Here is a 15,631-nt window from a genome sequence, read left to right as displayed (position 1 = left end):
ATCACGTTTAAACAAATTATTTTACTTGTGGTATCATGAATTCTTTCTAGTGTAGAAAATGATCACTGTACCAAGGGAAACAATGAATAAAAAACTATTTTATTTTTATTTAAGCTAATTATACATAAATCAATGTTAATGTTTTATTTTGTGAATATTTCCAGCTGGTCGTAGAAGATCCTTATATTCTTTTCTGTATTTTTTTACTGTTTGTTTTGAATTCGCATCTCGTTTTCTCTACAAAATATAATAAACGTAAATTCAATTGTTATTTTATATTTATATTTTATAGTAAAGTAATAATAATAGTAATTAAACACACTTTTCCAATAATAAATGTCATTTTTCTACTACCACGTGATCCAGACACATTTAAATTATGCATTTGTTCGTTTTGTAATCGTTTTCCTAAAGTGAATCTGAAAAACATATTTACATATAACAAAATACGTTCAATGATTTAAATATATATTACTTACTTATTTCGTTTACTCGCAACAGGTTTTGCTTCTTTAAATTCTACATCTTCCTTAATTTCATAAAGATTTGGTTGATTATTTAGTATTTTCATATTATTATTTGACTTTTCATTGTTTTCTTCTTCTTTTTGTCGATTTCTCTTTATTAATCGATATTGCTTCCGTATATCTTTCACCCATGTCTTTTCATCATCTGAACTATCTTCGTGTATGAAGCTCTCATCTGAACTAGAATTTCTATCTATAGGTAGAATGAAATACATTATGTTAATTATAAGATTATAAGCAATGTCATCATTAAGATTATAAACAATTTTTACTAACAATTATTACTGTATAATATAATTATTAATATATTTTACCTTCATTTTCAATGTTATACAAATAATCTTCGCTTTTCAATTGCTCTTGCTGTTCTATTATAGCTTTCATTTTTTTTGCCTTGCTTTTCTCAAGTTGTGAGATAACAGGATTTAATAATGCATATTCTTCAGAATTTTTATCAATTTGAAAATCTGGATTATTAAATAATGGTTTGAAACGTTCATCTTTTAAAATATTAGATGTAATTCTCTTCTTCTTTTTAAAATTTTTATTCATTTCATTCTCCATTAATTTTAAAGCCAGCTCTTTGTTAACACTAGGCAATTCTTGAACCTACAAAAATTTAAGTAAAATAAATTGTATTTCATAAAACATAATAATAATTTTTAGATAAGATAAATATACGTACTTGTATTCTACTACCACATGTCTCTAGTATTTTTTGACGTATCTTCTTTTTCTTATATTCTTCAAATTCGAATGGTTTAATTACATTTCTAGTTTTTCTGTACAAACGGATATCTATAAAGTAACCATGCATATAGGCTCGAAGTAAATTAGTGCCTTTTAGATGAGAAAGGCCTAATTCATCTAATTCTTTTTCAGTAATAAACTTATAATCATCATAAATAATATCATAATTTAATTCTTCTAATTCTTCTGTAAGATTGTCTAGAAAACTACACCAATAAGGTGCTGGTCCAAGACTAGGAATATAGTATGTTTGAATTTTAGTATTTTCATTTGCTATTAAAACCATTCCACTATTTGGTATGACACATAAATCATTAAAATAGTTTTCCGCTTCTATGGATGTATATAATTTTCCCTAAAAAAATATTATTTTATGAAATAAAGCAAATAAGAACATTACATTGAACATATTATTGTTAAAACATTACATACATTTTCTTTTTCCCATATCTTTATAATAGAACTATCCATAGAATAAATAACATCTATCTTTTCATGGAATTCAATACTTTTAATAGGTAAACCATATCCATGATCTTTGGATAAAAATGGTTTAGATGACCTAATATCATATAATAAGACTTTTCCATTAGATGTACCTACACCTAACGTTAAGCCACCTTGAAATTTCAGAGCAGTAATGGAAGGAACTGCATTCAATCTATAAAGTAATACAACTTTAATTTAATCTATATTTTTAATAATGTAACGTTTTAGTAATGTTTTCTTATTATTTTAATTATAAATTATAACAATTATATTTTACCTATCATTCTGAAGTACATAATGCAATGCACAATCCAATACACCCACTCTATTTTTTGTTCGTGGATCCCATGCTTCTATTTTTCCATCCTGTGTACCAACTACAAGTAAGTGATGCAATGGATTTATTTCACACTTATTTAATGCAGATGCCTCCGATTCAAACGATTGTAAAAATTGTCCTCTTTCTAAATTTATTCTGTAGATTTCATTACTAAAACACAAGTAAATAATTTTTCAATTTCTTATTTTGTTTTTAAAATAGTTTTTTAGAAAAAAAAGAAAAGAAAAAAAAAATTAAACATAATATATATTTAAAACTAACCTAACACCTACAACAAAAAGATCACAAGATGGATAATGATACTTTAAATCCCTACCAAATCGAGGTATTCTGAGTCTATGATATTTGCCATGAGCAGCATGAAATTCAATGTTCCTATCACATTGTAAAAATACAATCTAAAAAATAAGAAATTGTGTATAAATAATCCATTTGAAAAAGCTTCTTATTTATTCCTTGTCATCTTATGTTATTTATATACTTACCTTGCTATAATCATTTGATAGTACTTCAAACGTGATTACTTCAGAGTCAAAACATCTTTCAAACTTTAATGATAAATTGTTAACATCAAAGCACTTGACACGTGGCTTATAAATTCCAGTTGCTAAAATATACTGTCCATCCTTTGAAACCTTAATGGATGTACTAACTTCAGGCATATCAAAGTCTTGTATAAGTTCTATACGACGTCTTATATCTATAAAAATATTAGTAAGAATAATGTATAATACATATATGCATAGATAAAAGTATAATATTTACATATTCTATAATATTTGAATATATATTATAAAGCCCAACAGAAAGTTTATCACTTACCAACATTTTTCTTTATTAGATTTCGTTTTTTTCTTTCGGACAACCACTGTAATTAATAGAAAGATATAAAATATATACTCGTAGTACAAACGTTTAAATATAATTTCAAGAATGTTTTTGAAGAATAGGAGATTAACCTTACCTCGGGTAGAGACTTGCCCACACTCAAGTTATAAATTTTCACATTATTCGGACAAGAAGCTTGCATCTTGCCTATAATTTATTAATGAATTACAATAATTTATTTATATTTTAAAATATATATTTTATTTATACAAACAATACATTTGTTGTATGGAGCACATGTATAAAAATGTATATACCATTTTAGTATTATCTAGTTGCCAGGGTTGCCACAATGCTGCAAATCCTTTTCTTGAGATACATATATATAGATGTATATGTTCGAAACTATATATTTTTAAATTATTTGATTTATTTTGTTTCAACCAATCACGTGGAAGAACCTAAAAGTTGATCATTTTCGATGAGTTTAATCAATCTTATCAATTAGTGCCATTTTATTTTTTACAAATTAAAAATTTTTTCTATTAAAGCTTTTTAAGTGAAATTTGAATTTTTTTATTTGGCATTATCTAACAAAATATTAATAATATTCTTCAACATATCTGCATAGTTGTATATACATATGCAAGTTTTATATTTAGATTATTTACCACACAGATTTTACTGAAAATCATATAATCTATATATAATTTTGTTTAACTAGGGTATTGAACCAAAAAATGACGATACATTCGCATTTATAAGATAATTATGCGATTTCGTCCTAAACAATTCTCCTATCGGATGAACGCCATAGGGGTGTTTCGAAATGAATTGAAAGTTGGTCAACCTGATCGTCGATTCGTCGTCATCGGTCAACGGTACTGGTAAAGTGAAGGAGGAGGGGGTGGTGTATGTTCCGGAGAGAAGGGTAAGTGAGAGGGAAGACGGGGGTAAGTGCGAGCGGCGTTGAGCAGATATCGGTAGTCGTGAGACGAGTCGGTCGGTTGACGGATCGTGTCTCTTGTGTCGATAGTGCGAACGGTTTGCTCGTCCCTTTTTCCTTCTGTGTTCAAAAATGAGCTGGCAGGATTACGTTGATAAGCAGCTGCTCGCATCGAGGTGCGTTACCAAAGCTGCTATTGCTGGACATGATGGCAACCTGTGGGCAAAGTCCGAAGGCTTCGAAGTGAGTAACAGAGACATAAAGAAACGGGTGGGGGGGAGGAGAGGTACGTAGGTAGGTAGGTAGAAAAGAGAGATCTGCGAAATGCTGAATCTACGTGTTTCTTCATATGAACAGCTTAACAATAAAGAAAAGAGAGACTAAAATTATGCATCTTGAGTGAAAACAAGAAGAGAGAACACATTCATGCGAAATGTAATCGATCGAAAGGGAGAATAAAGTTTCCTTTTTTTCAAGATAAAATTCTTTTCGTCAAAAAAAAGTATAAAACGCAAGAATTTTTACCTCATACTTTTAGCTTGGCGTGTACGTGAAAAGTATAATTTGTCGATTTTTTTTCTTTCTTTTTCGTTTCTCAGAAATTGTTATTATCTTCGAGGCAACATATTTTTTCGGATAAGATTGATTCGAGTCCGTATCGCAGCGCATTGTTCCTAGATAGCTCATTTGTACATGGGTGTGCGCGCGCGCGCACCCTCCTTGCTCGCCGGCCGGGCTCTCGTGGCAGCCGTACGACCGGCGGACATGTTTTTCGAGACGACGCACGGTCGAAATACTCGACGAAAGAGAAGGATGACGAGAACAAGGCGAAGAACGCCAAGAGGCGTTACGGCGTGAACAGATGTTCGATCGTTTTGATGTTGAGATCGTTTCGCCTTGAATCGTACACCGGATGGATTTTTCAAAAATGATATCTCTTTCGAAAAATTGCAAACCATGATCAATCGCTGGTGTTGGTAGGCCATACAGAAATATTTCTTCTTTCATCCGATTCGTCAGTGAAAGAGGGTGTGGCGGACCGCCACTAGGAACAGAAAACTTTTGAACGTTAGAACCATCGCAACGGTTTTGCCGATACTTAAAATATGGCCACTTCTCTTATACGCACATCGTCGTTCCTTTTTCTACTTATTGTCATAGTTTTTTCAAGCTATTATTTTTCAAAAAAATTTGATGCGCACTTGATTATAAAAATGTTCAAATTATAGCATTTTATGGATATTATTTCAATTTTAATACTAAGACTATTTATGCCAAAATATCCATTAAATAAGAATACGAGGATAAATGTATGGAAGATTTATCGACGATAATTCTGATAGTTTGACCCAGAACAGAATAGTCTAAATTTTATTTATTAGTTTTAAGGACTTTTAGAATTAGTTTAAGTATTCTTAGGATCATTAATTCAGTCCGAAAAAGCTTTTACCAGAAATAACCCTTTATAAACTTTTGTTTGTTTATGAATTTTCTTTGACATTAATCGTAGAATTATATTAAATAGGACACATACATGCATATAATTAATGAGTGATTTTGACTCTCATTCGTGAAAAGAAGGTATTCGTTCTCTCGATTATTCGATGACGGTCCACTCGAGCAAAATCTCTGAATGATTGGAGCGCCCTCCACGCTCTCTTCCAAAAGCTTTCGCATATCCTGTCGGTAAATGAATATCGAGGTGAAGGCAAAAAAGTCCAGGAACGTATGAATATTGCGAGAGGAATATATATACTGGGCGTTCTCATGATTGATATCACATAAAAATTCATTTATTTCTTGCTAAAATCTTTTTATGCAAGTTTTTATTAGTATCTCCATACAATCAGTTTCATTTTAGTATATTATTCTTTTTAATTTTGTTACTTTGTTATTATAACTGTTAGACATATGGACTTTCGTTTAATTTTAATTATAATAAATTCAATGTAAAAATTGTTATACGATAATTTTCATATACATATTATATATATAATTTGTCCATAAAAATTTATTGCGTCGTTTTCTTGTTATTTTATAATCTTTCATCATGTAGTTTGGAAGACACTTAGTTTTTTATTTTATTTTGTCTCATTAAATATTTGTCGTATATTATATCATTTTTTTTCTCTTTTTTATTGTAACTATTTGCCGAATATTATTTTTCAGTTTTTGTTGCAGCGGTGGATTTTGAGGCATTCGTAATGGTTAGACAACATTGATAGCGTGCATGTTCTTGTTCATAGTGCGATAGGTTTGTGATATGACAACGATGAGCGACCGTTTAATACTTGAGCAGTTGAGACAACAGGTTTGTGAATAGTAAGCTATCGAGCTATCACAGACACACTATTCACAGATATTGTGGCGAGTATCAGAGGAAGGAACCGGTTCTATTCTCTCTATTCGTAACCGATCCACTATTACTACTACCATTACTATACATCTCAACGCGACATAAAAGCTTCGCTAAATGCTTTATTAACGTTTGTCATTATTCCAGTCAAAAGCATTAATTGCCGATATTACATAATTTTCGAATTTAATCTCAGATAGTTAACTTTATAAATTATTTTGTAAACATTAAAGTATAACTAAATATACAACTGTTCTTGCATAGTTTTTTTGAGGGGAGGTCTTGAAAACGAACAAATTTTTTAGATATAGATGTTAGATGATTCACTTTACATATGTACACATTTTATTTTTAGGTTAAGTTTATCGACATTTGTTATAAGTGTGAGTTAGATTTGGGTTTAATTCGTTATGATTTTGTTTGTTAATACAAGGTTCATGTAAAATATAAAAAATACTGCTAAATTAAGATTATTTTATATGTAATGAGTACAAACGTAATTTAGACGATGGATAGAAACATTAAATTAATTCTTTCTCAGCAGTAAATAAGAGAAAGTTTGATGAAGAAGATATATTTGGCCAAAAGAAAAATAAACATTTTTTCAATCGTATAATTAGCTTATGTAAAGCATTTCAAAGAAGAATGTTCTAAATTCATGCATACTTGGAAGATAATAATTGTTTAAAATTTTTACTAAGACGTTTAAAATTTTAATGTGATCAGAATAAAGCATTTATACGAGATAGATATGCATGTAATTTTTGTGTATTCTAAAGTTAAGCTTTATAATATAACAAGAAAATTTATTTCACTAAAAACAGAAAAGTTATAGTTCTGTTTTTTGAATGTGTATAACACTTTCAAGTCGGTATTTCATAGTACGATGGAAGGTTCAGTTGGTGAAACTTTGAAATAAAGGTCGCCAACAGTTGCTTTACGATCACACTTTCAGGTTACAAATGTCAAAATGGCGATACTGGTCGAGCAGCAACCTCTCAGTGCTGTATTTAAAATTGCTATTTTGTGGGTACCTCTGTGAGATCATCGATTATTTTGTATTTATTATAACAAAATTTAAATAATAATTAAAATGGTAGCTATAGAGTTTATACGCTACATATATTGAGTTGATACATAATTATCTGTTCAAAAATTTGAATGAATCATTTTTTCTTCATAAAGACACCGAACATAAAATTATGATCATATTTCAAAATTAATAGTTTTAATGATATTTAATGATAAATAGGTAATTAAATAGTTCAGATAAAATAAAGAAATACTGATATAAAATTTAAGAATTAATTTATGTGCCAATAATTATGTATTAATCCAAAATACATGGGCGTGTAGGATAGCACATTTTAAATCCTAAAAGATTATTTGTTGTGATAACAATAAGAAAGTGTCATTTTATATTCTGATCTCATTTTTAACATCTTTTCATAAATATTATACAGTATTAGGTCGCTTAGTACGACTGCGATTTATAAAAAAAACATATCTTTTTTACTGATCTTATATATTTGTGAAAATTTTGTTTTTCCGCAATATTTTGTGAATCGGTGGCGCGTAGAGTATGAAGCAAAAAGAATTGATGGCAAAATGCTGTATGAATCATAGTCTTCAGGACCGTAATTAGAATCATGGGACCTACGTTGCTTCTATATAATGATATTTATTGGCATTTTTATATCTTTCATATATATATTTTTATGTAGATATCGAAATAAATATCTAAATATTGAAAATTCAAATATTTATAATTTTCTTATAATTTCGTATAAAATTTATGTAAATGGTCGTATTTCGATGGGTTTTATCGATATAAATATTGGGTTGGCAACTAAGTGATTGCGGATTTTGTCGTTTCCTTCTTATTTGAAATCCGGCAATCACTTAGTTGCCAACCCAATATATTAGATATGTGTGCGTGATCTTCAGTGGGTAACAATTGAATCTGATCATAGCATAAACGTAAGAGGTATAGTGTGATAATTTTGTACTTGTTAATTTCTTTAACATTTTTTTCTCGTTCAGTAATTATATATGTATGTAAGATTATTGCAAAAAGGTTTTTTTTAGTTAAACAGTCGTCTCTAAATTGATTCTTTTCCTAGCATGTTCATGGAAAATTTGATTTAATGTCTTTCAGGTGAGCAAAGAGGAGCTTGCGAAGTTGGTACAGGGCTTCGCGGAACAAGATATTCTAACGTCGTCGGGGGTTACCTTAGCCGGCAACAGGTACATATACTTGTCGGGTACGGATCGTGTGATAAGGGCAAAACTCGGAAAAGTTGGCGTCCATTGCATGAAGACGACGCAAGCCGTAGTCGTTTCCCTTTACGAGGACCCAATACAACCACAGCAAGCCGCGTCTGTCGTTGAAAAACTCGGCGACTACCTCGTGTCCTGCGGCTATTAGGTCAGTAAAGAAGTCTTTATGCTTTTGCGAATCAAGCGAGTTCGTGTCTCGTTGCGTGGTGGAAACGAATTGGAAACGAAAGGTTGTTGCGCACTGTCAACCAGTCGTCGGTGATTGCTGGATTTAGGAAAAAGTATGAAGACATATACTTGGTTGCAGTGACCACGAAAGCACGGACGACTTGTTTGGTCGTTGAGTTTGGTTATCTGGTTTCTGGTCTTTCGTCGATTAAGTTGCCGACGACTGATCGACAGTACGTAATGGGCCCAACCGATATGAAAAACCGACTTTTATTTTCATTGCGATTAAATTTTCTATTATCATTAACTACATTTTAACCGTACTGTATTATTAATTCAGCGTCTCATATACACGTTCCTATACGTGCATAATGATATTTATAATAGAAAAAAGTGTTAAAATTGAATAAATGCACGCAGAACGTCCTGCCTTAGCGAAGTTTAACGGAGTTGTGTTGGAATGAAATTGTGACATAAAATAAGAAAAGAGATTATCATAAAGCATAGGTGATAAACTGACGGCCCGCGCCCCTGCTTGCATGCTCCGGTGAAATGAGAGAAAACGATCCCCACTATTTGATCGCTGTGCCTCGTGAACTGCTTGACTTTTGTTTTTAAGCATGGAGTGATGGTAGTTAAGTGGATAGTTAAATAGTGCGAAAACGGATTGATTAATGGTGAAGTCATGTGGCCCGCGGCGGAGAAGTTGCCCACCTATGCGGTTGGGCATTATTAGACGCTTATTAACATATACATGGAAGGGAGTTCGATGGCCTATTGCAAGGTCATTCAAGTTCATGAGAGGGATCGCGTTAAATATGTATCGTATAAAACTATATGATCTTATGATTCGCATCGAATAATTTCATCGATTTATAAGTGAATTTAACGTTTAAAAAGACAAAAATAATAGGCGATTATCTCGATTCTAATGGTTATATGAAAAATAATAAAACGTAATTTGATAATATCATAATACGTTCGTAAACGATTCCCACGGATTGAGAATTAAATGGCGTTTTTCTTCGTTTTTGCTTTCCGTAATTTTTCCCCCTTCATTTCCCACTTACTGTACCTCTTCGCGTCAGTTACGCTCTTATCGTTATCGTCTTGTCACTTGACGAACACCGCGGCCAATGCCTCTCCCTTCTTTTTTCCCTCTACCTCTCTCTTTCTCATTCCCTTGCTCGCTCTCTTGTTCGTATCGAAACGCGCAGTTGCTGGCTCCGCCATTGTTTCTCTCTATCGAGACTGTTTTTCATTGCGAATACTGCTGTCGTATCGTTATTGTTTGTGACCGTGCGAAGGATACAGAGAAGAATAAAAATATAATGGATATAGGAATGATGGTCAGCAGTCAATTCATATAAAAATTTCATAGCTATACCTTTTTTTATTATTATATTACTATAATGTATGCAATTATATTATTATAATGTATACGTTATGATTTATGTAAATGCTTATCTCTGTTTATATAGATACCACTTTTTATCATATTTTTATAAAGTATATTTTAATGTAATATAAATTTCATCGATTCATTTTTTATCCTGAGTATCGTCATTTCCTCTCGATCCATTATGAGATGCCATCATTCCGCGATATTGTTTGATCCATGTTTTATTTTCTTTAAAAGCATTTTTTTGCTGATTCAATTATTGTTTTCAAGATATAAATGATTTTTTCAAATTGGGAGTCGATTTTCGTTTTTAATGACCACGGTGCATAAGCGTAAGCTGTAGCAAGAGTGAGTCACGGTCTTAACTTTCCTTGACTGCTTTTAGCTCGATATTAGCTCGCCGCGATGACTAATCACGAATATACTTGTGCATTCGCTTTTATGGAGATACGATACATATGTGTGTGCACAACCTTCGCACTCTTCGGAGAAATGATAAATATTTTATTCTTCGAAGCGAGATTCCCACATCGCCTTTTGTCTTCTTTTTCCACTTTATCGCAGTTCTCTTTTAATGTGCATGATTTATTTTGTGGAAGAAATAACAGAGTGCTGTGAAAAAATCGACAACTCGAAATATATGTATGCATGTTCGTACATATGTATATTTTAATTACTTAAATCTCACTCAAGTCGTGTTCTATTCCTAGGTATGAGATTATAGTAAAGCGACGAGGAAAAAGGAAAATTGTGAGGTTAGTAGAACAGTGCTGTGCATGTTTATACTCAAATGGAGAATAATGAGCAACAGAATACTATAGCGAGCTATTTTTTTCAATGTTTCTTAAGATGTTGGAACTTCACAAACTCATGCTTGCAGAAAATATTGTAATTAAATATTATGTCCTTGCTTCAGATCATTTAAGAAACAGAGTCAGAAAATAGTCTATCTTATGAATAAAAAGACAACCACTTATATTTAAAATTAAGACAATATCCTGACAAATTTCAGCAATATTTTAAAATATTTAATTATCTAGCTGCAATATCTAATCGATTGGATTTTGGAAATGGTATGTTTAAAAATTATACTTCAATAGACCAATTTTGTTCAGAACCCTGTTAGTATTGAAGAACACTTAATTATTACCAATAAGTAAATTTAAATTAAAAAATTAATTACTCACTATTTTATAAAAAAAGCCTATAGTTTAACAGTTAATTTTACTTTATATATTAAGATTTTAATATTGAATATGTTAATACATAACTTGGATGAGGTACTGACTGATGGTAAGCATAAAAAGTAATGGTCATTATATTTGAGTCTGATTCGTGTTGTACAGGATATTGAAAAGTATCCATTAGATGATTGCTGAGGCCAGCTGAATGCCTTCGATCTCGTTTATTTCTACTAACAGAATCAAATGTTTTTGATTCTAGCTGTACTTCTACTATAGTTGCCTTTCTCGCAACTTTCTTCGTCGCTTCATTATTAAACACTCTCATTAGAAAACATTGGTTTAATTTTACCGCGCTGCTCTCCTCGCCACTATCTTTGCTTCTCACCGCTTTACTATATTCATAGCCTGAGAGACTCTTAATAAGAAACGCAAGGATGACTCTTTTTATATAAATAGAAGAATTCAATATCATAACCAAGTGTAACGAGTCGAGAGATTCGATGATAAATAGTAGACAGAAGTTCTAGTTCTAGCTTTTTTCATAATATAGCGAACTTCGCGATTCGGTATTTATGTTATTAACTTCCTTTATCGATTGTAACATAGAAATAATTACTATTATATCTCATTTTTTATTTGGAATAAAAAATGAATTTTAATAAAGCACCTACTGTTGTCTTTATAATAAAAATTATCAACGTTCAGTATTATCCCACCGTCGCAACGAGCATTTAACTACCTTTCATTATCTTCATACGAGTCGTATATGTACATATTTTTTCCAGCTCTTGATCGGTGTAAACCTTTTGCCGATCATCATCGTAGTTGTAATCGTTGATGGTGAACGTATTTGTTGATTTTTTGTTTCAGTAACCTCTGGGACCCAACACAAAATATCTAATATTAATAACAAACAATACAATTGATTATTTTAAATGAACAGCGAATGGAATGCGCCATGCCGCACGAGCCGTGCCGCAACTGCCGCAAGCCTGCCGCGCGATGCACGACGAAGAAGTAACAGCAGCAACAACTACTACCATACTGCAGTCATCGTTCTCTCCACTTCGACTTAACTTGACACCGAGAAAGGAAGGCGCGCGCGCGTCCACATAACCGATCCACGCCTCTACTATACGACTTACTTCCCCTCGAGACGCCTATGTATGCATCATTGAGATTGCATGCATCATTGAGATACAGTTGCATATAAGACAGTCGCGGACCTGCGTACAGATGGACGGACGAATGGACAAACAAACGAACGAACGAACTGACGAACAGATAGATAGATAGATAGTTAGATAGACACAGACTCGTAACGCGTACACACACGTATGATACTTCATTGCAGATGCTGCATACATATATGTACACAAATTGGTCTACGAATGCTCATCGAAAAATAGAAGAAAAAAAAAACACGTGCCAATACTCGATAGAGCGTGTTATTTACGGAGAGTAAAAACAATTTTGTAGATACATTGACATGCACGTACGATTATAATACGATAGTCATATTTCACACACATATACATTACATTCGTACGAAAAAAGATACACTTTGAATGTACAGACAGACACGCGCATATATACGTTAAGAAAATAAAGATTATATAAAATGATGATATAGATTGACATGTGTATAAATTGCGTATGCGCGCGCGCTATTTGAAAATGATTTACAGATGCGGGCTTCGGGAAAAGTGCGTATAACTTTCGTTTATACGAAACAGGGACATCGATTATAATCGTGCTATAGTCCTGTCTTCTGAAATGTTGTTACATATCGTCAGGCTCGTGATCAAAAAGAACGCTATAATGATGATGATAATGATAATGACAACGATGGTGATGGTGGTCGTGATTGTGATGGTGATGGTGTGATAAATTAAATTGTGTATGTGCGTGCGTGTATGCGTGTATGCATGTAAGGCACGAGACGCATCTCGGTCACTTTCAAGATTTCATTCTTATTTGTGTCTAAAGGAATAAAAAATTTTTTAGGAACATTTTGGAGGCTTTTTAATCTGTTGTTCGTATGGAGAATCTCGTGCTTTTTTGGAATAGAAAAAGAACCGACGCGTTTTTGTAAAACGAGGAGAATTGAATTTGCGTTCGTCACGAGCCACGTGCGTACTTGTTTTTATTATCTATATTAAATATGATAGGTCATTTACCACGATCTTTTTTTCTTCCTCTGTCTAATTTTCTCTCTATAGCGTTCAAAGTTTCTCTTTTTTGTGTTAATAAATAGTAACGCATTTTTGCATTTTTACTCGCTTTCTTCGATACAATTTTCTAATTAATAAACAACAAATTCAAAGAAATAATGTTAACTTATCGTTCCTGATCGAAGAAATCGAGCGAGGATGTTTTTATGATTAGCGTGAAAATGAAAAACTCGGAGTATTTAGATCGAGAAATGGCAGCAGTAGAGAGAAAAAGATGGCAAAAAAGAGGATGGCGATTAGTTGGAGATTCTAAATTGGGTTTCGATACGGTATAAGTTCTTTTGTATACGCTCGGAAGACGAAACGATCGAGTGGACTAACCAACTTATCGACGAACAGACAATAGACAAACAGACATACGGTAAACTGAGACGAATGATGGCAAACATAAACAAGAACGGAAGGAAAATAAATCTTATCCTTTCTAATCACTTTTGTGCGCGCCGCTTCTCTGATAGAGGGACGAACACGCGCATGAATTTAAATATAAGAAATAATGATAATAAATAATAATAAACTATTGTGTTAGGTTTACAGTCCTTTTCTTTCGTAGGATCCGAAAGGTTGGGAGAATGAGAAAGAAAGATGTGCGAGTGTGTGAACGAATGAGAGAGAGGAGGGGAGAACGAATATAGTACAACGGGAAAATTTTGAGAATAAAGTTAGAGAGAGAGGGCGGGAAGGAGAAGGGGGAGAGAAAAAGGGAGAGTGTAAGAGCGACTGAATCAGAATGAAATGAAAAATTTGAGAAGCGAAATGAATAAATATGTGTGTATTTTTTGTGGGGAAGGAAATTGTAAAGAAGACCTAATGAATGACAATGATGACGATATATAAAAACCGAGGATTGAGAGCGTATGGTAGTTCGAGGTGGACGATGATATTTGTTTTTTTTTTGCTGGTCATAATGATTGTGATAATGAGAATAATGATGGTGATAATAACACGATGATAATGCGGGCGAGCATGCATGCGGCAGCGAGTGAAACGGCACGAATTGATTGCAATCTTGGTCGCGTCCCCCAAGAATCGATATGATCCTTTTAGCTATTTACTGTCTTTATTATTGCTACGTGTAAAAGAAATAAAACGACGAAGGATGTGTCATAATATAAAGGGGATTTTTAACAATGTTCGTGTGAAAAAAGAAAAATACAAAGAGAAAGAAGGTGATATTATATACGGGGTGAGAGTCGTAAGCTGATATAGGCACTGACACACATCAACACTGACACAACCGACACACATATACATACACAATGCGTGACGCACGTATTGACTACGGGCGTATAAACATCACGCGTGTATTGATAAATGCAAAAGAAGGGGGTAAACGGTTGGAAAAAGTATTTACGTTTGTGATAGAAGTCTCATTTTCATTCCCTTTTCAACATGGCAGAAGATGCTATGTTCTCCATAAAAATTTATTTTAGGAGTGAGAAGTAATACGATTTATGAAAAAAATGATGAAGATGGAAGAAAGAATGATCAAACGTTGTAATATAAACAAAAAACATATTTGCGTAGATACTAATTGAAATTTTTGCATTGTTCGTTTTACGGGAAGTTTCATACTCTCTTAATGACGAAGAATTTATTCTTGGCGATCCATTTTATCAAACCAGGATAAGTATATTATTGAACTTTTGAAGGCAATCGAGACGTTCTATTGAGCACGACAATGTTGTTCCATTCGTTTCTCGTTTTCTTCGTCTGTAAGGAAGATCCGGTGATAGAGGTATTCGAGGCCAACGCATTACGAATGTAAGAGAGGTGTAAAGAGAGATGGAGACGAAAAGAGACGTTGATACATTCCCGACGTTTACCTTTTTTCTTCATCCAAAACTTTTGATATGTGTTCTCGAAGTGCAAACACGCGAATGAAGATGGGATACGTACACGTAGATATTCGTATACGCACATTCACGCAAACAAACGCATCCGTACACGAGATACTGCTACTGAATTATTACTACTACTATTACTACTACTACCGCTACTATTATTACTATAATTGGTTGCTTGTCTGATTCGTCTGACGCCAAGCAGCGGCCCAAACTACTATGTAACGATTTTTATTGATAACAAAAGAAGAAATAAAACATTGAAATAATAATTGTAATAAAA

General features: G+C 32.6%; 2 protein-coding genes and 1 long non-coding RNA gene across 8 annotated transcripts; 1 reads left to right on the top strand and 2 right to left on the bottom strand.

Moving 5' to 3' along the window:
* On the bottom strand, nucleotides 1-3,292 carry l(2)34Fd (nucleolar protein 10 lethal (2) 34Fd). Of its 2 annotated transcripts, none has more exons than XM_085654851.1 (12): nucleotides 3,252-3,292; nucleotides 3,071-3,141; nucleotides 2,929-2,974; nucleotides 2,592-2,806; nucleotides 2,368-2,504; nucleotides 2,044-2,256; nucleotides 1,710-1,938; nucleotides 1,213-1,632; nucleotides 842-1,136; nucleotides 480-720; nucleotides 323-419; nucleotides 1-237 (listed from the first exon to the last, which is right to left on the bottom strand). In XM_085654851.1, exons 2-12 carry the CDS (start codon nucleotides 3,134-3,136, stop codon nucleotides 136-138), a joined length of 2,061 nt encoding a protein of 686 aa, XP_085510977.1. In that variant the 5' UTR covers nucleotides 3,137-3,141; nucleotides 3,252-3,292; the 3' UTR covers nucleotides 1-135. The 2 variants fall into 2 exon arrangements, with proteins under 2 accessions (XP_085510977.1, XP_085510978.1); XM_085654852.1 differs by lacking the exon at nucleotides 3,252-3,292 and adding an exon at nucleotides 3,214-3,232.
* A 594-nt stretch (nucleotides 3,293-3,886) lies between these two features.
* chic (profilin chickadee) lies at nucleotides 3,887-15,620 on the top strand. 5 transcript variants are annotated; one of them, XM_035862996.2, is made up of 4 exons: nucleotides 3,887-4,123; nucleotides 8,395-8,664; nucleotides 10,797-10,836; nucleotides 12,214-15,620. In XM_035862996.2, the coding sequence occupies exons 1-2, from the start codon at nucleotides 4,013-4,015 to the stop codon at nucleotides 8,662-8,664; spliced, it is 381 nt and encodes a 126-aa protein (XP_035718889.1). In that variant the 5' UTR covers nucleotides 3,887-4,012; the 3' UTR covers nucleotides 10,797-10,836; nucleotides 12,214-15,620. The 5 variants fall into 5 exon arrangements, with proteins under 5 accessions (XP_035718889.1, XP_035718879.1, XP_035718859.1 ...); XM_035862986.2 differs by having other exon boundaries at nucleotides 10,797-10,841; XM_035862966.2 differs by having other exon boundaries at nucleotides 3,888-4,123; nucleotides 10,797-10,841; nucleotides 12,141-15,620.
* On the bottom strand, nucleotides 8,453-12,151 carry LOC118440265 (uncharacterized). Its single transcript, XR_014981849.1, has 2 exons — nucleotides 12,010-12,151; nucleotides 8,453-10,698 (listed from the first exon to the last, which is right to left on the bottom strand). It is a non-coding gene; the product is annotated as an uncharacterized LOC118440265 (long non-coding RNA).
* Nucleotides 15,621-15,631: the final 11 nt, after the last annotated feature.

Source organism: Vespa mandarinia, chromosome 2 (assembly GCF_050613455.1).
Source record: "Vespa mandarinia isolate Hongniang chromosome 2, ASM5061345v1, whole genome shotgun sequence".
Classification (NCBI taxonomy): domain Eukaryota; kingdom Metazoa; phylum Arthropoda; class Insecta; order Hymenoptera; family Vespidae; genus Vespa; species Vespa mandarinia.
This window is presented reverse-complemented; position numbering and strand designations above follow the sequence as displayed.